This window comes from Amborella trichopoda, chromosome 3 (genome assembly GCF_054954075.1).
Source record: "Amborella trichopoda isolate Santa Cruz 75 chromosome 3, AtrichopodaSantaCruz75HAP2 v2.0, whole genome shotgun sequence".
In the NCBI taxonomy this organism is placed as follows: Eukaryota; Viridiplantae; Streptophyta; class Magnoliopsida; order Amborellales; family Amborellaceae; genus Amborella; species Amborella trichopoda.
Genome location: NC_142338.1, coordinates 11,769,555 through 11,793,175, shown reverse-complemented (window position 1 = coordinate 11,793,175; position 23,621 = coordinate 11,769,555). Strand labels below are relative to the sequence as shown.

The following is a 23,621-nucleotide window of genomic DNA, read 5'->3' as shown; positions in this document are numbered from 1 at the left end:
AAAAATGTTTCAAATCTCATAAAAGTCCTCTGCCCATGAGGGGCAGACCTCTTAAACGCAAGAAAATTAAATAATTTGAACAATGGTGTCTTTATCTCACTCACTGGTAATAATAATAATACCATGAGGTTTTATGAGAAATACAAATGCTAGGGTGTGCCCACTGGAAATTCATCGATTTCCAAATAATAAAGCATTACATATTGCTCAGAAAAAGTTAAAAGGAAAAGGACAATAAAGTGTTCAATGCAGGAATAAATTATTGAGGTTCACAAATTGATCTTATCCACATGAACAATGCTACATTCTTCATCAGAAAGTGACGAAATCGAGTGGATGAATAAGAGGACGGACACTGTTCCAGTCATAACTTACTTCTTTGAATAGCAAGCTCTTTCTTAATTTGATCTCTCAAAACTCTTCTCATCAATTTGTTAGAAGCAGTTCGAGGGAATTCCGGAACGACTTTAACAAAACTCACCTATACACATAAGAATTCAATTTGCAAGCTATAAACAGTCACAAAGTTACTATGAAAAGTTAGAGTGGGCCCACCATTCATGTAAGATGCCTTTGCAAACCAAGTTAAGGAGATGTAATAAGAAATTTAAAAGGGGGAAGCAATAACAATTGTGTACCTTAAACAAAGGATTGAGGTTTCTATGGATGGCCCTCGAAAAGTTTTCTTTCAACACCTTGACATCTGCACTTCTTCCTTTCTTCAGAACAGCTAATATAACTAACTGTTCGGGTCCCCCAGCTGAAAAACTTATCGCTGCAGTCTCCAATACATTGTCATCGGCTCCCTCACACGCATGCTCAATTTCAACTGAACTAGTCTAGATACACAGACAGAAAACCAACCATCATAGTAACTTAAACACATTATGTCTCCATGGAAGTGCATTCATAAGGAAAGTGAGGAAGAGGCATGAGTACCTTTATGCCACCAAGATTCATAGTATCATCAGCTCTACCCTGCACTATGTAATACCCCCCAACAGTTCTTTTTATTATATCTCCATGCCTCCTAAGTTGCTGGAAATGAATATCATATAGTTGAGTGAGTTATGTGCAGCTTCCTATGGCCATTATAAAGGGATGGATATGCTTGAAATGTTTTTGAGAGAGAGAGGGAGGGAGGGAGGACTTTGATTCCATAATCCTACTTCATAAAGTCTTTCACAATATATGGTCACCTAGATACAACAAAAATTTAATGCACAAGAACATGGAAAAGGCAAGAGCAAACAATTCAGCAAAAGTGATAAAACGAGGATATTGCGAATATAGATGTAAAGATAGGTAAAGATTGGGAGTACTTGGAAGCCTACTGGATCATAGGACCATTTATGTTTTGATTTCCAGCAACTTATAGGACAATAAATTACTCCCATAGGTAAAATATAATCCTCAATTAATGGCGATGAAAATATTTGGAATCTGACGCCAGAGTAAGAAAGAGAATATGGCCCTGCTTTTGAGTTTGTCCTCTTGGCCTAGTAGCTAGGATACAATGATCATCATCATCCAAGCCTTATCTCAAGGATTTAGGGTCAGCTATGTGTTCAGAATTCATGATAAGATGTGGCAAAGTTTTATATTGACTGCCAAACTAACGCAATCCACCTCTTTTACTTGGGCTTGGGACAGGTTAAAGGAAGGTTTATGCTCCTCGCCCTTATTAGGCATTATGATTTTGCTCCAGCTCCTTATAAAATTAAAAGAGTCCTACTTAATTTTGCATAGTTACAACCACTTCATCTCAAACATACATAATAACTTTTTTTATGAGAATTGTGGCTTCCTGTTTAAGCCCATTCTCGCGGCTTCCAAAACAGCATTTCCCATTAACAAACACATGAAATGCTACCGTAACTGAAAGCCGCTGCTCCCATCTATCAAACACACCATCAGCTATATTTTCGCATAAAAAACATGGGCAGTGGCTAATCATTAATCTTTACCAGCTTCCTACGTCATTTTACATATTCAATTTAAAGTGAATCTGGTTCCATAGGGTTTCATTATAGTAACGTACTTTATTTCGAGTTGTAGCAAGATGGTTTATTTCCAATGATAGCAAGATGGTCCCATAGCCAACCACCAACTACCGTTATATTTTTCTCCAAATTCTTGTTCAAGGCTAGGAATGGTTACATCAGATGTGAATATGCTAAGACCTTTATCCGATCGCCTAACCTTGAAACACGCTCTCTGTTAGCCTCTTCTGATCATTCTCTGGCGACGTTCATCTCGAGTTTGGTCATGCAAGTGAAAGTGATGTGTAATAGAAGAAACAAAGTGACAAAAACAGCATCATTCTCAAAATGATTCTCTGGTTCATTAATCTTCCCACATTTTAGATCACCAATGGATACAACACTATTCTCAAAATTGAAATCAAAGATAATCTACCAGAAGAACAAAAAATTAACATAGCCATTGAGAAAGACAAAACCAATTATAAGTTCCAAATTCCCTGTAGGAAAAACATAACTAAAAATTCGGCAGACGTTCTTCCAGAAAGAGACCATTATCAAAGGAATCTCAATAAGATGATTCTCGTCACTAAAGGCAAAACAAAAAACTTCCATTTAAAAGGCACAATATCATGAGTTCATAACAGGCAAGACTCCTAGGTTCAGAACTAAAAATTTCCCTTAGTTTGCAACTTATAGCAGGATCATACCCTTACATACTAAAAGGCACAGCAATGACCATACATGTCACACAAGGCACACAAGTGACAATATGTAACGTTTCAATATGACTGCTATCTATTGTCATTTTCTTGTTGTGGAGTTTAAGTGTAGCAATTACCTGTGCCCTATATCTGATACAAGTGCTCCAGTAATACAACATACCGCTAGAGAGATTCTCTATTTTTTCTGTGTTTCATCTAATTTTGGATGAAGTGTGGGACCTTCCAACTTGCAAGTTTGAAATAGCTCATAATTGCAACAGCTCCACTTCCCACAGATAGACTTTCCCCTATGTTTTTGTCATTTATGATTGTACATCCATATGTTCTATTTAAATTAGGGAACTGAGTTGATGTTGGAACTTCAGAAATGTTTTGGCCTTGCTTGGTAACATGATTTTCTACTCTTAATCTATTTTGTGATATGTCCTTTTGTACAACTCAAAGGGGCCCATAGCTGTTGTAATTCTCAGTCTTCTCTATGTAAATTGGATAGGGGACCACTTCCCCACTGATTTGGCCCCCCCAAAAAAAAAAAAAAAAGAAGAAGAGAAAAAAACAAAAAATATACGAAAGGTTTTTGCAGGAAAATTGATGTCATATTTTCCACCATGCAATCTATCGACCTCTTGCTTGACAATGATTGTCTTGACTTTACATTTACTAGAATCAAGCATCATGTTGGTTTTGAAAATACTCGACCTTGCATAGGTTATGAACTATTAAAATTTAAGTTATACGCACTGATCATCTTCAATTTCAATCCCAACTGGGACATCACTCATAAGGAATTTTCATAGGCATTCAAATCCAGAAAGTTAAGCCAATGATTGAAAGTTGCATACTGAATTGGCTTCATTAAATCATTTTTGTTCTGGATTTGGCCAGAAACAGAACATAGACCTATGAACTTTAGTTTTTACAAGACTTGCCTAAATTTAACAGTAGAAGATAATATTCGCAATCCTTGCTTTTATGATTAGATTCCCGTGATTTATTCTAGAAGAAACCAAGGGAAAAACTTGAATTAAACATCTGACATCAACAATATAAGAGTAATAAGAGAACAGAGACATCCATACCATTCCTTTATAAAATGGCATTCCTTTGAAGTAAATGTCCTCATGATCAGCATTGAGCAACCTATCAGTAGCTCCCATGTACACAGGATATAAGCCCACTTCACCCTCACATGGTTGATCAGCTGGCTGTCAGTTCACAGGAAAGGAAATCAGGGAAGTGTGTTTGTGAGAAGAAGATAACAAAGAAACACAATTGGAAACCATCTAACCAGTACTTGAAATATTAAATTCTTACATAAGGAATCCCGTGCTCATCAAGGATGACAAACCCTGTGGACATTGATGGAGTGCTAAATGTTGCCAAAGCTTGTGGTTGCAGCATGCTCCCTTGAATGTAAGAAGAAGCAAGTTCAGTTCCTCCACAGCATTCAATAACAGGTCTGTAACAAGCCCGGGATGATAACCATAGATCATCATCAACATTAGAGGCTTCTCCAGTAGAAGCAAATGCCCTGCAGAATAAATTTCATTAATTTTATCAAGATTTCTCATATTATTGTTTCTGAAGACTAGTCCCGACATGAACAATACAATTCAGGCTTACTTTATTTTTGTCCAGTCAAGGCCTTCTGTGCATTGAGTATTCTTCCAGAATTTCACTAAACTTGGCACAGTACCCAGTATAGTGACACCCGCATCCTAACAATATTTAAGGAGAAAAAGCGCCCTAAATAATTTCTGAAGTATAGAAAAAGTAACGTTTTCAAGATATAAAAGGCCAAACAAGTACTGCTCAAGCTAAACGCTACCTGAATAAATTTGCAAAAGCCAAAGCCAAGAGGGGATCCATGGTAGAGGGCAAGGGTGGCACCATTTAGAAAGCATGAGTATAATAGTATTGGACCCATAACCCATCCCAAATTTGTTGGCCAGCAAAATATGTCACCTGATTGGAGATCAATATGCGCCCATGAATCGGCTGCGCATCTAATAGGAGAGAGCTGTGTCCACGGAATAGCCTTTGGCTCCCCTGTACAAGGCAAAGTGGACCACACAAACTGAAATTGATGAAAATGTAATAATTTTACCAACACTAGAAGTAGTAAATTGATATATTTGTTACCAGTGGTTCCCGATGAGAAAAGAATATTTGTCAGAGATTCAATGGAACTATAAACTGGAGAATAATAATCTGGCCTGCCAAGATAAGAAGTTTATATCAGTAGTTTGGCAAAGAGCTTGAACTCTGGGTGGGATTTTAAAACAAGAACATCCAAAGGGGTTAAAGAAAAAGCAATATTTTTGGGCTAGATATGTCGATTGAAAGAGAACTTTAGATATGTCGATTGAAAGAGAACTTTCGGTCATTGCATATGAGGTAAGAAGATGAGTTTTGCTTATGAGCCTTCAATAAAATATTAGAAACTGCACAAATACCTCACATAGATCACATACCTTGGACAGTGACAGGCAAGAGAGAGAAAGTTATGCCATGTCATATCTTGCTCCCTCAACTTAATGTCCACCTCCTTGCCCATAGCAGGAATTACAATAGCCTTGCAGGGACTAGCTTCCATGACCCGACTATCAATTAATACGAAAAAGCAAAGTTGAGGGGGTTAAATGCCTGATTAAGTTACATAGCTACAGACTGATTTAAATATGCAAATTTGCCCATACGGTGCATCAAATGCAGTTCAACTTCATTGGTAATAAAGCTGCTCCAATCATATGTTTTTTCTAAGTACGATGTTGATGTCAATAGTGGAGATTATTTTGATATATTCAGTATACAGCCAGTCTTTGAACAGTATTACAAGAAAAAGGTAAGTTAACATTTGAAGAATGTTTTTGCTTCTGTAAGGTGCTCTTACCTATATAAGGGAAATTTCCTTTGTCCCCTCAAGATATAGTCCTGAAAAGCACATAAAGAAAATGACAAGGTTGCATTATTCAAGAATTTTTAAGACTCTACATGAAGTGAAAATATAGAATTTTTAAAATTTGAAAGTATTTCCAAGCAAAAGCAAGCACCGAATACATGAGAGCAAACAATTATGTAAAGGGTGTTGAGCATATAGCCTTTGATTTCGTGGGTCTCATTAATATCCATGCAAGTTAACCACAGCTATCCGATCATCATATTGGCATTGACTCGTCTTGTTATCTCTGGTATAAGAAACATATAAGCTGGATCATCTTAACACCTATTTTCAAACACTAGGTACAAAAATAATATTGATTTCTATGCTCAGGAGATTTGTTAATGGTTATTCTAGAAATCTCTACAAGTGCTACACAAGCTGTACAATTTGGAAAAAGGGATTCATGAGAATAAATATTGTCAGCTGCATAATTTCCATGTCTCTGGTTGACAATGATCAAGATTGTGCCATGCAATTATTTTCGGCACTCAAACTCATCAAAGCCCTTGTTTCCTTTGAGCTGCAAAGATTATCTAAGCTTAATATTATAGAATTCTGGGATTTTTTTGTATAAATTTTTCCTTCTGCTAATGCTGGAAATCTACAGATACATGGATGTGAAAGTCGAGGTGGACGCCCTAGAATCTATTCTAGATGTGCAACATAATCAACAAAATGGAAGACTCCAAGTAATCAAAGATTTCTTTTATTGGCAAGTAGCGAATGATTTCTTAAGTACCAGCCATGTGTAAACAATAATTGGAAAAATCACATTGCCTATAACTCTTTTGTGATACAATGACTTGGTAACTGCATGCTTGAACAGTAATGAATATGATCAAGATGGTGTTTTATGTTCCATTACTTAAAAAATCTCATTAGAAAAATAATACCTGTGTGAAGATGCCCTTTGCTTTAGACACATGCAGGCGTGTTGAAATTTCCTTTGCTGCAAAACTGTCTGCAATGGACACGACAACAAATCCCGCTAGAACAATTGCAAGGTATATGACAACTGCATTTACTGTCATTGGCATATCTATGGCAATTGCATCACCCTTGGAGAACATGGCATCAAGTGAATTTGCCACCCTCCTGTAAAACGAAAGATAAGCATCTCAAGGTGCACATAACCATGTGGAAATTCAGAGTTGTAATGAAGCAGGGACGCTTTTAAATGCATTTGAACTTATATATCTACTGTAACATTTCATATTCCATAGTCCAAACTTACATTACTTGACCTCGCAGTTCTCCCAAAGTCATATGATTTATGGGGAAGTCATCAAGATTCTCGTCTCTCCATAAAACAGCTACACTATCATCATGCTTGTTCAGATTTTTCATTGGCAAGAGACAACACTCAGCAACATTCAGGACAGAACCTTGCAACCAAATGCCCCCATGCCTTGATCTGTCTCCAGTATTGAGAATACACTCTGGATCTCTATGAAATGCGAGTGAAAGTTCTCTTAAAGCAATGGACCAATAAATCTGCAGTCAAACATTTGACAAAATAAATAACCATCAATAGAAAAAACAACTCACAGAAGATACCTTTATTAGAAAGATGATATCTACTACTATCATTAAAGTAAAAACCCTAAAGTAACTGTCTTTTGGCTCCACGAACACAAGAAACAAAATGATTAAATGGATTGTTTCTTTACCTCTGGATGATGGACTGAGAACTGGTGAAACTCATGATAACTTGTAATGGGATCACAATATGAGTGTCCTAGAAGTTTTGGCCCATGAGTATCCATTATCCGCCCCAATTTTGTCATTTTGGCAGATGACCTGTAAGCTTGATCAATTGGTTCATGACGATTACAGGAGAATATTCAGAAGTTCATTGTAATGCACAAATTAGTTCAATTATAATGCCAGGTTTGTCTTAATGTCCAAATTTATGGGCTATTGACTGGTAGAATAGACAGAGAGAAGCAAAAGCTGCCCTCCAGGATTAATGTCCATCCAGGTTTGTTCAAGAGTATCAGAACTATTCTAAGCTTCAAAAATAATTGGCCAGTGAACATTCCAGTGTATCTATTGGCAGAACCTAAGCATAAACAGTAGGTTGTTGTTGGTGCATTGTTATACTGGAATTAGGATCCCAGTAATCGTTTCTGTGCATGCTATATAGCATTCAAGAGTGGCCATGGTTGCAACTAATTCAGAAATTTCAAAGGAAGTGGGTGATTACATTGTATACAGTCCAGCTGTCTACAAAGTAAAATATAAAACAAATTAATGGTGATTTGCACGCATGCATGGTAAAGCAGTCTAAACCACAGAGAACTGCAACAGAAAGTGAACATAAAGTTGTTCTATATAGAGCTGGGTTCATCTTCTCCAATGGCTATTCCATGGAATAAAGAGGATAAGATGGCCATGTAAATAAATTTGAAATTCTGAATTTTGAGACATGAATCAATTTATCACCCTTTTTCAAAATCTTGTCCAGATTCCATAATAGTTCCATTGTGCAGTGTAAAATTATGCCATTGTGTGCATTACTGTGCCCAACAGATTTTGTCCAGCCCTTCATTGGGCTCTTGTCATCTCAGGTAATATACGATGTAACATTTTATTACATCAATTATTTGTAGGTAACTATAGACACATTACAATGTAACATTTTGTTACATCAATTATTTGTAGGTAACTATGGCCACATTCTTTTGAAAATTCCAAATCATATCGGTTTATAACAATTAGAACCTAATGCATTTTCCCAAATCACAATTATCCCAGCAATCTCCATTGGTATTTGTGGTGAGCAATTTTATTTTTTTCCTTAACAGTTTGAATTGGCAATTTGAAACCTGAGGTCATCTGCAGAGTCATTGGTCATCTTGCTGATGTCACCACTAGAGGAGGCTGCAATTACAGATCAATGGAAGCCAACAAAGACATGGTGGGGGGACAAAAGATATGCGGAAGTTAATGGCAAGAAGCCAATGGTCATTGATGTAAGTCTACTGAAAAATCAAGGTGGATGACCACATGGTAACTGAATTATCAAGAAGTGCATTTTACATTCAAATAAGAAATTTTGACTGGAAGCATATGCAAATAGTGCTGGATAAGAGTCTCTTCGGCATCTTGTAGCATCCTTCATAAACTGATTAAGAATCCTCCACCCATTGCTTAAGTCCTAATACAAGGGAAAGGCATAATGTTCAGAAACTACAGCCAAACAAGTTCATCTAGTTTGGTTTCACATCCTAGGTATTAGTCCCGAGGTTATGTTCCCATATTTGGAAGATAAGGCCAGAGCAATTACTAGTGTTCTAACTATGAAGGAGACAGTACTGCTAATTGAAGGTCATGCAACGAATTACAAGGCTATGAACCAGCTCTGAGCACTCATCAAACAAGGGGGCTGGTGGCAGGGGATGTATAGAGTATGGGTAAAGTAAACTTGCTGTTGACATTATGGCACAAGTCAAATAATGTCACAAGTTAATAATACAAAACATTTCACCTGTATTTATCGTTATTTAAACACACAAAGACCTTAAAGCAGGGATGCCATGGATATCAGGCTATTTCAGCATCATAGTCCCCGTGGTTTCTAAGGTCGCTATGATACCTTCGCTGCTAATACTATGATGGTCTTATTCGATCACCCATTTACTGAATAGGAAGAGAATGAAAAGCATCAAGGATGCAGGAAGCTAAGTATAGAAGGAACAAATCCATGGGCTTGACAAAAGACTATGCTATTTAATGACTCTTCAAATATGTAACTTGTGAGATAAGTCCAGCATAAAATTTATTGTTTCATGCTTACCATGATCATTATAAAGCACCATTCAAATATCTTCACAATTCAATAAAAGAACACATTCAGGCTAAAACTGAATGAAAGACCTATGTGATCTTTTACCAGGGAATACATTTTTTTTTTTTTTTTCTTCACCCCTTTCTTTTGGCAAAAGATCACTTACATGTGGTCTTTATTATAATAAGATAAATTTCAAAATAAAATTAACATAACAATAAAACCAAGATCTTAACAACTTGATGCCATTGAAACAACTATGCACTATGTTTGAGAATAAAAGATAAGATTGCAAGAAACAAAAGGACGAGTGCCGGAGATTACCTCAACCGAGCTTATTACACCCCACACCGAGTCACCACCACCCGATGACGTAGGATCAATGGTCTAGCTTCAATCTCGAACCGAGAAAACAAATTTCGGCCAAGCCACACCAATGGAACATGAACCCCTTTATCACAAACTCTAACCCTAGGTGAATTCTATTAGCAACCTAGTTTGAGAGAGATGAATTCTCTTTCATCCATAAATCCATATTTGAGAAATAGGAGAGAAGAACTCTATAACCTAAACCTTAGGTTCTTTTACCATGTGGGAGAGAGATCAAACATGAGAGAGATAAACTTTCTTAAGAGAGAGATAAAAAGATAAGGTGTAGAGATTTTTTGGTAGAGACAATATCTTTTTATAGGTTTGAATAAGATTAGGGTTTCTTAGGGTTTTCTTTGGCTTGCCTCTTCTTGTGAGATTGAATATAGACCGTCGATCAAAGGTGACTTGTGGGATGAGAGATCTGAGCCATCCATTCCATAAATAGGCTATCAACATTATGGAAGGTGCATGAACCATTATCCCCCTTTTCTAAACTATTTTCTCATCAATAGAAATTAAATAAATTAAATCTAATCAAAATATTGTGCATACTATAAAATAGCACAAATCTACTCAATCTTTCCACAAATTCTTTCAAAGATATATCAAGTCAATATCTTCCAACCATATGGCCACATGCCATATCACCAAAAAAATAGGAAAGAGAATAAGGGTGGGGCGTGCCACCCAAGGGAGGCACTCATGCGCCCCACCTTCTAAAAATATGGCGCGTCCATGTGCACAATGGCCCCCCATGATATTTTTTTATATTTAAAATTAATAAAAATATTTTAGAATATTATTTGAATATTTAAACAATTATAAAATCAATATCTTTAATTTTATAAATCCAAAAATTATAAATAAAATATCCAGGGGTTTATAAAAATTCAAATAATAATTTTAAAATAATTTCCATCATAAAACAAATACAATTAAATTAATTTGATAGGAAAAAGATCCATATTGTTTAAAAATCAACAATCATGGGGCACTCTACTTTCAACTGTGGAATACAGACCACACTTGCTTTATCAGACCGACCTAGTGTTTTCTATGACCCACAGTCCAAGCAGAGGCTTATTAGCGGGTCACCAAAGTCCGGTCGATGAACTAAGGGATCATAATCCCAGTATGTAGATTTCAGGTCCTCCCCTAAAGACGAGTCAATGTCACCTAAACCTGATGTGACCACAGCTCCTATAGTGCATAAGGGTATCTCTCGCACATACATATGCTTTACCATAAAAGGTGAATTTTTGGCTTTCTTGAACGATCTAACGATATACATGCCATGTGATGGCACATGGATGAGGCTTTGGCCCCCGTCTCTATAGGCCACCATCACACAGAAGGGCACACAGTCCCTCGGCTCACTCATCAGAGCATATTCTCCGACCTCATCAAGAGCTAACCCATTAGAACCCTTCTCGATTTGTTCTTTATACCTAGGTAACATGGTTTTTGATTTGTTCTTTATACCTAGGTAACATGGTTTTTTCCCAATCGACTGGCCTAGATCGTCAAGCAAAGTCCGGTATATACAAACACCGTTTGCTTAGTATGGCCCACGAGGGACCACATTAAGTTTATGTTCCACTCTATCATTTCATTGTACAAACACTCATATGACCTTTAAAGGCCACATGAACCCAACAAAAAGACAGTTTCTCGCTACCGATCAACATGGGTTTCCAAAATCTGATAAAACTACAATATGAAGAGGAGAAGAGCAACAATTGCATACTAAATTCTCTGTTCTTATGCTAATTGTTCCAAGCAATTGACACAAAATGTGATAGATTTATATTATGTCTCAAAGACCATAAATCCATGTTCAAGAATAAATTCAAAGTTAAACACTGAGTTAAGTTTGGTAAATCCCAAATAGTTGATGCAGTTCATAAAAATGAGAGAGAAAGAGAGAAGTATTTACAGTGTGGGGAACCAATAAGGCGGAGGTCCTCGAGTCGAAGAATTCCATTGCCTGTAAACAGAGTAGTAGAGCAACTGATGAAGTTGGTGGGAGTGAGAAGGGCGGAGGAGACGAGTAGAAAGCTTCCTCCACACCTCTGTCTCACTGCCCCCTGCTTCTGCAATCGCATCTTTCAATACCTGGTAAAAGGAAAGAGCCTCTGCAACAGGAAGCCCCGTTCCCACAATATCGTTGAACCCAACTTCTCCAATGCATTTCCCACCTCCTTTTTCGTCCATTTCAGTACCACCCCTCTCTCTCTCTCTCTCTAACCTTTCTGGATGATCAACTCGCTATACAGGTGAGGTTGCCGAGGGTTGAGTCTGCTTCTCTCTCTAGAACTAAGCTCAAGGCTTTACTGAAGATGACATTGACAAGAGAGACGATGATTCACGTCACGTTAAAATGGCCAGGGCCGTTTATTTTATTTTATTTGATAATATTACTTCATTTTATTAGTATAATCTTAAGATTACAAAATGAAATCCCACTAACAGGGAATCTAATAACAGAAGGGTGTGGTTTCTAAACAATCAAAGTAAGTTGACCCTTAAATAGTGTCAAGTAAAGTAGACCTTTAAATAGTGTTAGAAAGATGCCTTCAATACCGAAAATATTGGTAAAGACCTCAATTTTTTTTATCTTATTGTAAAATTTAAAGCTTAAAAAATAATATAGGTCAAATTGAATACTTCAAAATCTTAAAAATTGATGGTTCGAAAATGTACTACAAGATATATTATTTTTAAGACTTAAAATCTATTTGTTCTCATGTTCATGCCTCTTGTGGTCGAGATGACCGATTTAAAGATTTTGAGCATTGAAACGACCATTTCTAATGAAATTTTTAAGGTGCGCCTTAAATTTGATTTGATTATTTAAGGCGTCGACTTTATATAAACCTTTTCCTTAGCGGAATCATTATCAACTTTACAAGAGCTAGACTGTAGCCGCTCAGAATTCCGATAAGACCATGAAGAAATACCCTCATTTCAACTCTATTTGCTGTCTCACTTCCATAACGCCAGCAAAAGATAATTGCCTCATCTAAATTCTTCACTACCCCTCCAATACTATATACCTTCATCCTACTTTAAGAAATCTGCATTCCAAACTATATTACTTTCAGATCCATTTTTCGATTTTTTCCCCCAAAAATCCGGCCTGTTTTTGAACTTGAAGGTCCAAAATTTGAGAAGTCCAAAGTTCTAAATTCCAAACCTTGAAAGTCCAAACTTCAAAAGGTCAAAACCTTCGAGGTCCAAAATTATTTTTTCAACATGAGTTTATTTTAGACGTTAAAGATATGAAGTTAGCGAAGCTAGTGAACTTTTTTTTATTACTTTAAAACTTCAAACCTTTAGCCGATTCCAAAAATTGAGATAAGGCTTGGAGGATGATGATAATGACGAAAACGCCAAACCTTCATTTCTTCAAGGTCTGAAATTACTAAAGTTAATTTTTTGTTTTCAACTTGAAATCTTTGCAACTTGGGACCTTAAAGATCTTGTGTTGGGTGAAAAAAAAAATTTGGGACCTTGAAGTTAGGAAAATACATAATTTCGGAAAGAAAAAGTATACAAAGAGACCATTTACTTTTAGTACAAAGAGGAGGCCGTAACTATTTTTGTTTATCAAATTTCATAGGAAATGGTTGTAAGTGTACTTGTGACTAAATTGAAAGCCTAACATTTTTTTTTTTTAACTTCGTGATATATCTCAAGCCATTCAATTTGACATCTAATAGCTAGGGTTAATTGTGACTTATTTATACTAAAGATAAATGGTCTGATAGTACACAATCCTTTTGGGAAAATAGCAAAATCAAGGAAATATATAAACTAATATTAGAGGGTATTTTTTAATTAACGTTTATTTAAGGGCATATATGCATAAATTTTCTCTAAACTATAATTAAAGGGATTAAATTGTTTTACAAAATCATTAAAAGCTCATTGTAAGGTTTACCTTTTAAGTTTCATTTCACAAAAGTACTTAAAAAATTTTAATCCAAAAATTATCAATGGAGTTTATCATAATATATCAATAATATTAACTATTTAATATTTTACCCATTTTCAACTATTCAAACTTATCATCTTATTTCGACGAGCATTTTGAAATGAAATACAAAGAAATGGGTAAAATACTAAATAGTTGATCTCCATCATCTTATTTCGATGAGCATTTTGAAATGAAATAAAAAGAAATGAGTAAAGTACTAATAGTTGATCTCTTAAGTATATTTTGATAAATTTTCCAATTCTCTCAAATCACCCTCGTTGGGAATCCTAAATAATTTAGGGATTTTGGTAGCTGAATTACATAGCGGCTCAAGCTAAATTATAAAAAGGGGAAGTTTAATTGTTTAGGATTGGTTACACATAACTACTTAATTATAGTTTGTTGTTGCTAACTTTAACAACTAGTGGTATTTTGGTCATTTTGGGCTTCCATTTTTCCAACCCTAAATAACCACCCTCAAGTCTCGCAAAATTACAAAAAATGCCCTTAGTTAATCATGACTCATATTCTTCAATAGGGTAACTTGAGAATTTTTTAACCAATTATTGAGTTGTTACTTCTATGAAATTTTAATAAATAAACCCCGCATTAAAATTAATAAATGGGTTACCTTGACTCTTTTATAATGGAATTCAAGCCCCCTAATGACCTTTTTCTTGTTTTTACTTCAATAGTGTATACCGTACTCCTACAGGAGCACACTATATACGACTGAAGCTGAAGAGCCATAAAGGAGCATTTGTCCTGTCCAAATTTTCACGATCCACTTTAGTACAAGGATTTCCAATTAAAAAAAATTAGAATTGAGTCTTAAATGCCTTATATTATGTCTCACTTTCCAAAAATTGGAGGGTCTCTATTAAAGAGTAGTCAAACTTAGATTTGACTCTCGAAATATCGACCGATCTCTTTTCAATTATCAATACCATAATCTTAGCTTTTCACCCACATATAAAGTCACAAGCTTTTATCCACAAATTTTGGTATCTTAATGGTAGTCATTCATGGGGTTTTATCTATAGGATTTAGGGTTGGCAATATCCGGTCGCCTTGGACCTAAAAATGTAGAGTCTGGGCCACAAATTTTGGCCTGATAGTTTGGCTAGGTCCAATGCCAATCTGGTTCAGCCCTGCTTGGCTTGGCCCGACCCTATTTTTTACCTTGTTTCTTTTATTTTCTTGATTTATTGGCCCTATGGGGAAAAAGGTTGGGCCAATACCAAGTTACAAGAGTGTATCCATTCACAAATTCTTTGTAGAGGCCCTGGACTGGTTGATGGAAAAGACTTATAATAAGGTAGAGTGGAATATTCCATTAGAGATAATGAAGAATATATAGGGTGGAGTGGAATATTCCATTAGAGATAATAAAGAACATGGGTTTTAGCAATAAGTGGAGACAATGGATCTTTGGATGCCTATCTTCAACCCATTTTTCTATTCTGCATAAAGGAAGTCAGATTAGGTTATTTAAGGCTACTCGGGGTCTTCGCCAAGGTGACCCTCTCTCTCTCATTTCCTCTTCACTCTTTATGCTGAATGTTTCAGTTTAATGTTGTCTAATGTTGCAAAGAGTGGATATTTTTCGGGTTTTCAGCTGCCTAACGGAGAACCTTGTATTTCCCACTTGCAATATGCTGATGACACACTGTTATTCTATGAAGCTCATATTGCTCAGGTTAGCAATATTGCAACTTTCTTAAGATGCTATGAAGTTGCCTTAGGACTTAAGGTTAACTTTGGGAAAACAACAGTTGTTGGCTTAAATTGCAGTGATGAAGTGATAAGTTCAATGACACAGGTTCTAGGGTGCAAGGTAGAGAAGTTTCCGATCATGTATTTGGGAATGCCAATCTCGGAGGGCCGACTACCAATTGCAGTATGGGACAAAAGTCTTCAACGAATCCAAGTGAAGCTTGACTTGTGGAAGTTTAAATATCTCTCTTTTGGGGGTAGGATTACTCTGATTAAGACATGTTTATTGAACTTACCTATATATCAAATGTCAATCCTACAGATCCCTTCTTAGGTGGCTAGGAGAATTGAATTGATGATGATGAACTTTCTATGGGGGTCCTCTACGGAGACGAGGAAATTCCATCTTCTTCGATGGGATAGAGTGTACATGCCCAAAAGGGAGGTTGGTCTTGGGGTTAGGAAAATTATTGCTGTTAATCAAGCCTTGCTCTGTAAATGGTGGTGGAGGAGTTTAACTTGCAAAGATCATCTCTAGTACAAAATTATTGCTTCGAAGTATGGAGAGGACATATTTGGTATGTGGGTGGGTACAAGAAATAGGGTTAGGGGAATGTCTTCATGCTGGAGATCGATTTATAATTGTAAAGCCTTGATTCATAGAGACATTCGTTGGACCGTTGACAATGGCACCAATATTTCATTTTAGCATCATAAGTGGTTGGGGGGATGCTCTTTTGAAACTAGTTTTTTTCTTTGATTTATCAAAGAATGGCTAACCTTAATGATGTATTCTCTGACTTCTATGAGCATAGGGGTGATCATATTCTTTAGAAGATCAACCTTCCTTATAATAGAATTCTCGATGCTCTCTTTTATGAACTCTTTGATTTGCTCAGATTACTGGATGATGTTTATACCCGTCATAATGCTATGGATGAGGTCGTTTGGGAGATCGATAAGGATGGGGATTATTCGTTGAAGTCTATGTACCAATTGCTCTTCCACGATAGGTGGCGGTGGTCTAGGTCTGAATTTGCCATCGTTTGGAGGTGATCCTTACCTCTTACGGTACAAGGTTTTTTATGGCTGGCTGTTCAAAAGAAGGTGCTGACGGTAGATAATCTTATCAAGAGAGGGAAAATATTGCCAAATGTATGCCTTCTGTGTTAGGAGGATGGGGAATCTGGAGATCACTTTTTTCTGCATTGTTCTTTTACTTATCGCATTTGGAGTAGGTTCTTTGACCTGATTGGGATTACGATGGTAATGCCGCCAAGTAGGTATTTTACAAAATTTGACGATATGCTTACCTCGGATTGGCGTGATTATTTGACAAATCACTAGAGGCGTAATTTTATGGGAAATCTGGAAAGAGAAGAATAATATAGTGTTTGATGAGATTAGCTTGGCCTTTGAGATAATATGGGAAAAGATTTTGCATGCTATTTGGCGATATCTTTCGATTACCAAAGTTGACTAAGATATTTCGAAATTGGACGTTAGGAGAAATTTAAAGCTTTTGTTACAGCTGGGTTTTTTAAAGTGCAGACCAAAAGGAAGATGGGTGGCCTCGGTCTTTGGGGTCTTCAAGCTAAATTTCGATGGCAGTTCGTTAGGAAATCCGGGTCCTGTGGGATTTGGTGGTGTGCTAAGGGATTCACTGGGGAATGTTATCTTTCATATGCTGGTCCTCTTGGGGTGCGTACTGCTCATTATGCTGAATTACATGCACTTTTCTATGGCTTACGTATCTTTGTGGCAAGAACATTGCGGCATTACTGTGTCCTAGAAGGTGATTCCATGAACATCATCAAACGGTGTAAAAGGGAGCACAAGTTGCCTTGGGAGTTCAAATCTCTGCTTCTTCAAATCTTAGACCTCTCTAGTACCTTTTCATTTTCTTTTGAATATGTCTATAGGGAAGCGAATGTTATGGCTGATTCTCTTGTTAAAGGGGGTTCTCCCTTTACTGAGACTCTTGTCTCTGACTCTGTAATCTTGTTTTAGTTTAATGGAATAGTGGAATTTCTATAAATAAATAAAAAAATGCCTAGCTACCTGTTGTCACCCTTAGGAGGATTGAATGGAAAAGCGACATGGGAAGGTTCCATCCCCAAAAGTTCTCTCCCAAGAGTAGTCCTAAAGAGAGTTTAACGAAGGAAGTCAGTGATAATATGCTCCCGCAGGAGCACATGATTTGGCTTTTCTTTTTTTTAATGGCCAAATTTTCCTTTCTTTACATGCTGCACACTTCTACTCCCAATGTTTGAGGTACAAAGCACATGATTTTTTTGTCTTTTTTTTTTTTCTTTAATAGCCAAATTTTCTTTTCTTTATAGGGTTTTGTTAGGCTACACCACTTGTGGTGTAAACCCTTAAAAGTGTTCAACAATTTTAGATATTTAGATACCCATACCCTATAGTATAGTGACTTTTTGTTTAGGGGTATTTTAAGTAAGGGTAAGCTTTCTATGCTTTCCCTATAACATAAAAGTTATATACTTCCCCTTATCCAACCATCCATTCAGAATAGAGGGCTAAGATTGCCCCAATCACAATGTCATGTCTTTACACTATTTTAATTTTAGTTTTTTTCTATAAACTATTTTGACACCAAAATTTGGATGTCCAATTCTCTATTAATCTCGCACTACCGAAAAATATAAAACAAATATTTTCAATAAAATAAAATGATCAAAATACCCCTGAAAGTTTCAAACGCTATTTTAGTCATTATATTTTATCGAAAAATTATTTTTAATATTTTTTATATGTGCACCCCAATGAGAAGATGACACGTACAAAATTTCATATTCATACAATATGTATAGAAAAAACTAAAAATAAAATACTTTAAGACATTGGATCTAAGATCAAACGGTGAGTGACTCTCTTGGTTAAAATTGGACGACTGGATGATAGGGGAAGCATAGATCTTATATGTTGTAGGGGAAGTATAGAAATGTTTCATTTTAAGTAATTAGTCAAGGGTAAATTAGAAATTCCTAATAGAAACAAAAACATTTATTAATAGTAGTGGACAATGACATCACCGATATTGTGTGTGACATCACCCTCAAGATGCATTATTATAAAAATATCCATTCTACCTTTTTAAATGACCAAAAATGCCCCTATTTAAAAAAATTTGTATTATAATTCATGGGTATTTTAGCATCAAAAAATATTGAGCACTTTAAGGGTCTACACCACCAAGTGGTGTAACCTAGCAAAACCCTTCTTTATATGCTACATACTTCTATTCCCAACGTTTGAGGTACAAACCTTGTTTATTCCTTGAAGTCCGAATATTTGATAAGGGAATTAGAAAATTCACCCACTCAAAAAAGAAAAGAAGAAGAAGAAAGGAAGACGCTAAAAAGCCAAAATAGTTTACAATATAGGGAAAATTCCATAAATATCTATTATACTTTTCATTATTACTAAAATATCAAATACTTTTTGTTATTACTCTCAGTCTGTTTTTTTCACTTCATAACAATTCTTTTTTAAAAAGATAGTTTTACCCTTTTTAAGTTTTTGAACAACAGAAATGGCCATGATTTTGGTTTTTCAAAAATCGAAAATAGCGCTGATCGTTTAACGATTTGTCTTCTCTGCTCTCTGCGTCTATGCTATGTGAATGCTAAAAACTCTTTACGTCTATGGTCTGTGAATGCTAAAAAAAGGAAGCTAGCGACTCTCTCACAATCAACCTAACTCTATAGCTTTGTGAAGCTCATGATTTATTTCAAATTTTGACAGCATTTTAGGAATTTAGATTGTATAAGATTTTGATTTGGGGTTTATAGTCAAGCACACTAGTTCTTTCTAGTGAAATTGATTTAGTTTCAGTTAATTTGTGGGTCGATTTTTATTGTGTAAGATTTTATAAATTTGGGGTTTTTGAGAACTAGAAATTTGGGGTTTTTTTTAGAACTTGAAATTTTTACACAAGGTTGTATTGAGTGATTGAATGTTTTGTTTTGAATCCTTTGTTTTCAGAACTCGAAATTTGATATGTTGCTTTGTTTTGAATGCTGGGCAGATTTTACATTATATTGTATTGTGTGTTAACTTTGATACTCTTAAATAGTTTTAAATACATATTTGTTTACCTTAAAAATAAAAATTTGTATGTGATTTATGATTCAAGTACAAATTTTCCTTGAACATTTTGCAAATGCTTGTGGTTTTAGAAGTACATAGGAAATAAATAAATTTATGCTTTATGCTTCAATATTTCAGATACGATTTATTTGAGAGCTCATTCGATATGTAAATTTGTGATCACCTTGTTGGAGGTTTAATATGTGATTTAGCATTGTTTCATTGATTCTATATGCAAATGCGTGATGAGTTATGGTATCTCTATATTCATTCATTTGTATCATTATGTTTATAAGTTAGTGCTTGTTATTATAATGGTTAATAATAAAGAGAGGAAAATAATGATAAGCCAAGTATGAGACTTATATTAGAACATATAGGTTGAGTTGAAAAGCTCCATAACACTAGGTTATGGTCTAAAACTGACCATCTTTTCCGTATAATAATAGCATGTCATTATTGTTTATCAGTTATTCAGTTAAGTTTTACATATGTAATTTTATGATTAACATGATTACCATATGGTGTTTCAGTAAATATAAATCGTGTCCATCTAGATAGGGGATATCCAGGAGGTCCTCAAGACGCTAGTTTACTACTGCTGCAACCAGAACATTCATCATATTACATTTGAAAAGGACATGTACATGCATATATTCATCTGCTCTTTCCATTAGTTTGTTATTTTTTAATAAATTGTAGTATATTTAAACATCATACGAGAAGTACATGTACAAGTATTGTGACCTATATGTTGTCTATTTGCTGTATTCTAAGAAAAACAAGAAATAAGAATTGATGAAAAAACACTTCAATTAAACGATTGGATTTAACCAATGAGCAAGTTCAATTAGTGAACGTGTCTGAGTTGGGTGCTCTATCTATTATTCGACCAGGTCAAATAGATCATCGCTTGGTCACAGCCAATGCAGAGAGGTGGTGTTCTGAGACTAATTCTTTTCAATATAACATTGAAATTGGTGAGATGACACCTACATTATTTGATGCTTATGAGATATTGGGATTGGCTATGGATGACGACCCTGTTACATATCCTCCAATTATTGACCTCCGAGAGTTATAAAAAACAATTTCGGTATAGTCCCCATTGGAGGCAACTTGGCAGTATCAAGCACTCATGATTGAAGGCCAACTTTCATCAATTGCTACCTGGTTCTTATGTATACCTGAGCCTACATGCTCTTCCTCATAAGTGTCACCATTTTCTCATATCCATCGCCGGTAAATGTACCAACGAGGTATTTATAATTTTTTGAGGATATTGAGGAAGCCGACAGATATGCTTGGGGTGCTGCAACCCTCACATATCTATATCATTCCCTTGGAAATACTTGTACTGTCAACTGAAGATATTTTAGCGGTTCAGTCGCTCTTATGCAGGTAAATTATATTTTCGTATCTAACATAAACATAATAGTTTAGACAACTTTCCAAAAATAATTATTGTTTATCATATCTTGATACAATGCAGTGATGGTCTTATGAGCTTATTATGCATATAAGGTCCATACCACATAGTATCTCTCCAAATATGCCTAGAGCAAAAAGATGGGAGCCACCAAATAATCATGACGGCAATCCATATAACCTGATGCCTCCCATTAGATAAGAATTCAATGACCGCCAATCTAATGAGGTTAGTGTTAATTTTGATAATACAAGGTTTATTATGGACTAATTTTGATTGTTTTTAAGTATTTGTAATTGTTTGTTGACTGATTGTCGTATGTGTGATTTCATATAATATGACAGGTAATATGGAATCCCTATTTCAAACCTAATGATGTCATTTCATATGATAGACGGTAGGCATTCGAAACCGCAATGTGCATAACGACCCTGATATTTGATGATATTATCGAGCCATATATGCCTGATCGTGTGTGTTGGTAGTTTAGAGCTAAACATGGCATTCCAAGAAATCCCATAAGAGGTTTAGTAGATAAGGTGGGCAGCAAGATTGCAGAAATATTAATTCTGACAAAATTCATCATTGGACATGAGCACATGATGCTATGCATTGAAGTGGATACTAACAATGAGTTGTCCTCTGAGGGGTACATGGCTTGGTACATCCGAGTGACCCATCGTATCATCCATAATGTTACTAACCTACAAGAAGACATAAATACAACCTGTCAACCAGAAAGAAGAAGAGGTGACTCCTACACATAAACCACAGTATATAATGAGACCTCGAGGTTATGAGGACCAATTGATATGTTTATATTATTCTGAAAATTGTTTTAATTTTGTATTTACCTATTAGTTCTATGAAATTATTTTAATATTACATTTACGTATCTCGTTTTTGCAGATTAATGCAGTTCAGGCTAGTACAGTCATGTTAGCAGAGGCACTTGCACTTAGACAAAAATGGTATCCTGAAGTTTATAATTGTGTTAACAACGCGTTTGAAATGTTGTCTAAATTTATGCAACAACACTTTTGAAATGTTGTCTAAATTTATACATTAGACGTGGATGAAATAGAAGCTAGGATGTAATATTTACAACATCAAGTTAATGAAGAAGCCGCACATGACACGCCCAGAAGTGGGGTAGTAGGTGAAAGTAGTTGTGATGCAGAAGACATGACCCCGTTCACACAACTTGATGTTGAACAACCGAAAACACTTGTGCAAATTCCAGAAGAATAATGATTTTAAACATCTGTTTTCGGTTGTTCAACAACGGAAAATGAAGAATTTTCGGTTTTTGAAAAGCTAAATATTTGGCATTTTTGGTTGTTCATTTTTTATTGTTGAACAATCGAAAATGAAGAATTTTCTGTTTTTGAAAAGCGGAAAATTTGGGATTTTTGGTTGTTGAACAACCGATAACACGTTTGCAAATTCCATAAGTTTGGTTATTTCTGAGCATTTGTTTTCGATTGTTTATTTATCAAACAAGCCCTAAAGAAATTGACCTAAAGAAATGAACAACCAAAAATTATAATTTTTTTGTTTTTTAATAACTCACGATTCGAAGAGCAATTTGTTTGAGGTCATTGCCTTTGATTGTTTAATATTACTACAATCCCACACTTATAGCCCATCATTTCTACACTTGTAAACCAAATGATAATAAATTTTGAAATTGACCATTTCTTTTGGGCTTGTTTGATAGTAAAGTTTATTGCCGACACTTGGAAACGCTTGTCATCTAGAATTAGCACCAAAGTTTGATATTAAGGTTTATTGCATTCGTAGTCACAAATATATCACCAAAGTATAATGTATGTCATGATGCACGCATAATACCAAGTACAAAAACACTAGATTGATAACACAGAATTCAAGATCTTCATTAATTCATCAAAATGATAACACAAAATTTGATATAAAATGATTTCCGAACAACATTATGAACTTATGATTCATTCCCTAATGGCCATCAGTTCTCTACAAGTCCTCTTATTATTACCCACTGCGCCGCATCGCTTGCACTTTAAAGTCCTGGTGGAGTGTTTAGTCTCAAATATTATTTGTTGCTTTTTCGACCTACCGCGAAGACGTGTTGTCCTTGGTGGCAACATTATCCAGTTGAACATACCAGTAAACTCAATGTCATTTGGGATAGGCCGAAAGGGAGTTTAGAAGGCCCTTTTAAAGTATTCCACTGTGAAATACTGATTGCAGTATGTAGTGAGATCCAAGTGCATATGGTTAATAGCCGCAATGACATATCTACACGGTATGCCACAGAGTTGCCATTTCCTACAACTGTACGTCCAATGAGTTAAATCGATAGTGTACTTCTTCCCTATATAGTAGATCTCAAACTGTGTATCGTCATCTTTCGCAAGTTGAGTAATTTTTAGGCTTTTGGTACTAGCACGTCGCTCCAACTATTAACTAACTACCTCTTCTCTTCAAATATAATCATCAACTGTACCTTTAATTCTTCGCACATTGCAATGATGGGCTTCTCTCGAACAAAGAAAATCCATGCATTGAATGACTCGACTATGTTAGAGG

The 23,621-nt window shown here is 35.6% G+C and overlaps 2 protein-coding genes across 5 annotated transcripts in view; both read right to left on the bottom strand.

The window, feature by feature from the left end:
* Positions 1 to 74: 74 nt before the first annotated feature.
* Positions 75 to 12,160, bottom strand: LOC18432620 (putative CoA ligase CCL12). Of its 4 annotated transcripts, none has more exons than XR_016053042.1 (14): positions 11,750 to 12,160; positions 7,322 to 7,451; positions 6,886 to 7,145; positions 6,545 to 6,746; positions 5,601 to 5,641; positions 5,182 to 5,310; positions 4,850 to 4,923; positions 4,673 to 4,756; positions 4,331 to 4,425; positions 4,022 to 4,238; positions 3,787 to 3,912; positions 940 to 1,038; positions 639 to 839; positions 75 to 481 (listed from the first exon to the last, which is right to left on the bottom strand). XR_016053042.1 is itself a non-coding variant. In XM_006842721.4 (14 exons), exons 1-14 carry the CDS (start codon positions 12,025 to 12,027, stop codon positions 365 to 367), a joined length of 2,190 nt encoding a protein of 729 aa, XP_006842784.1. In that variant the 5' UTR covers positions 12,028 to 12,160; the 3' UTR covers positions 75 to 364. The 4 variants fall into 4 exon arrangements, 3 of the variants coding, with proteins under 3 accessions (XP_006842784.1, XP_088719534.1, XP_020521933.1); XM_006842721.4 differs by having other exon boundaries at positions 4,536 to 4,756; XM_088863408.1 differs by having other exon boundaries at positions 4,536 to 4,923.
* A 9,423-nt stretch (positions 12,161 to 21,583) lies between these two features.
* LOC18443570 (phosphoserine aminotransferase, chloroplastic-like) overlaps positions 21,584 to 23,621 on the bottom strand; it is a 42,539-nt gene continuing 40,501 nt past the window's right edge. The window contains exon 3 of the mRNA XM_088863407.1: positions 21,584 to 21,754. Within this exon, the coding sequence (XP_088719533.1) occupies positions 21,750 to 21,754 (5 nt within the window). The 3' untranslated portion in view covers positions 21,584 to 21,749. The remainder of the gene's footprint in view (positions 21,755 to 23,621) is intronic.

Excerpts from the sequence above, each read along its gene's own strand:
- LOC18432620 (XM_088863408.1), bottom strand. The coding sequence starts at position 12,027 with ATGGACGAAAAAGGAGGTGGGAAATGCATTGGAGAAGTTGGGTTCAAC. Across the intron at positions 7,452-11,749 it reads CCTTATTGGTTCCCCACACT|GTCATCTGCCAAAATGACAA; the intron begins GTAAATACTTCT and ends TCAAGCTTACAG. Across the intron at positions 5,642-6,544 it reads CAAAGGGCATCTTCACACAG|GACTATATCTTGAGGGGACA; the intron begins GTATTATTTTTC and ends TGTGCTTTTCAG.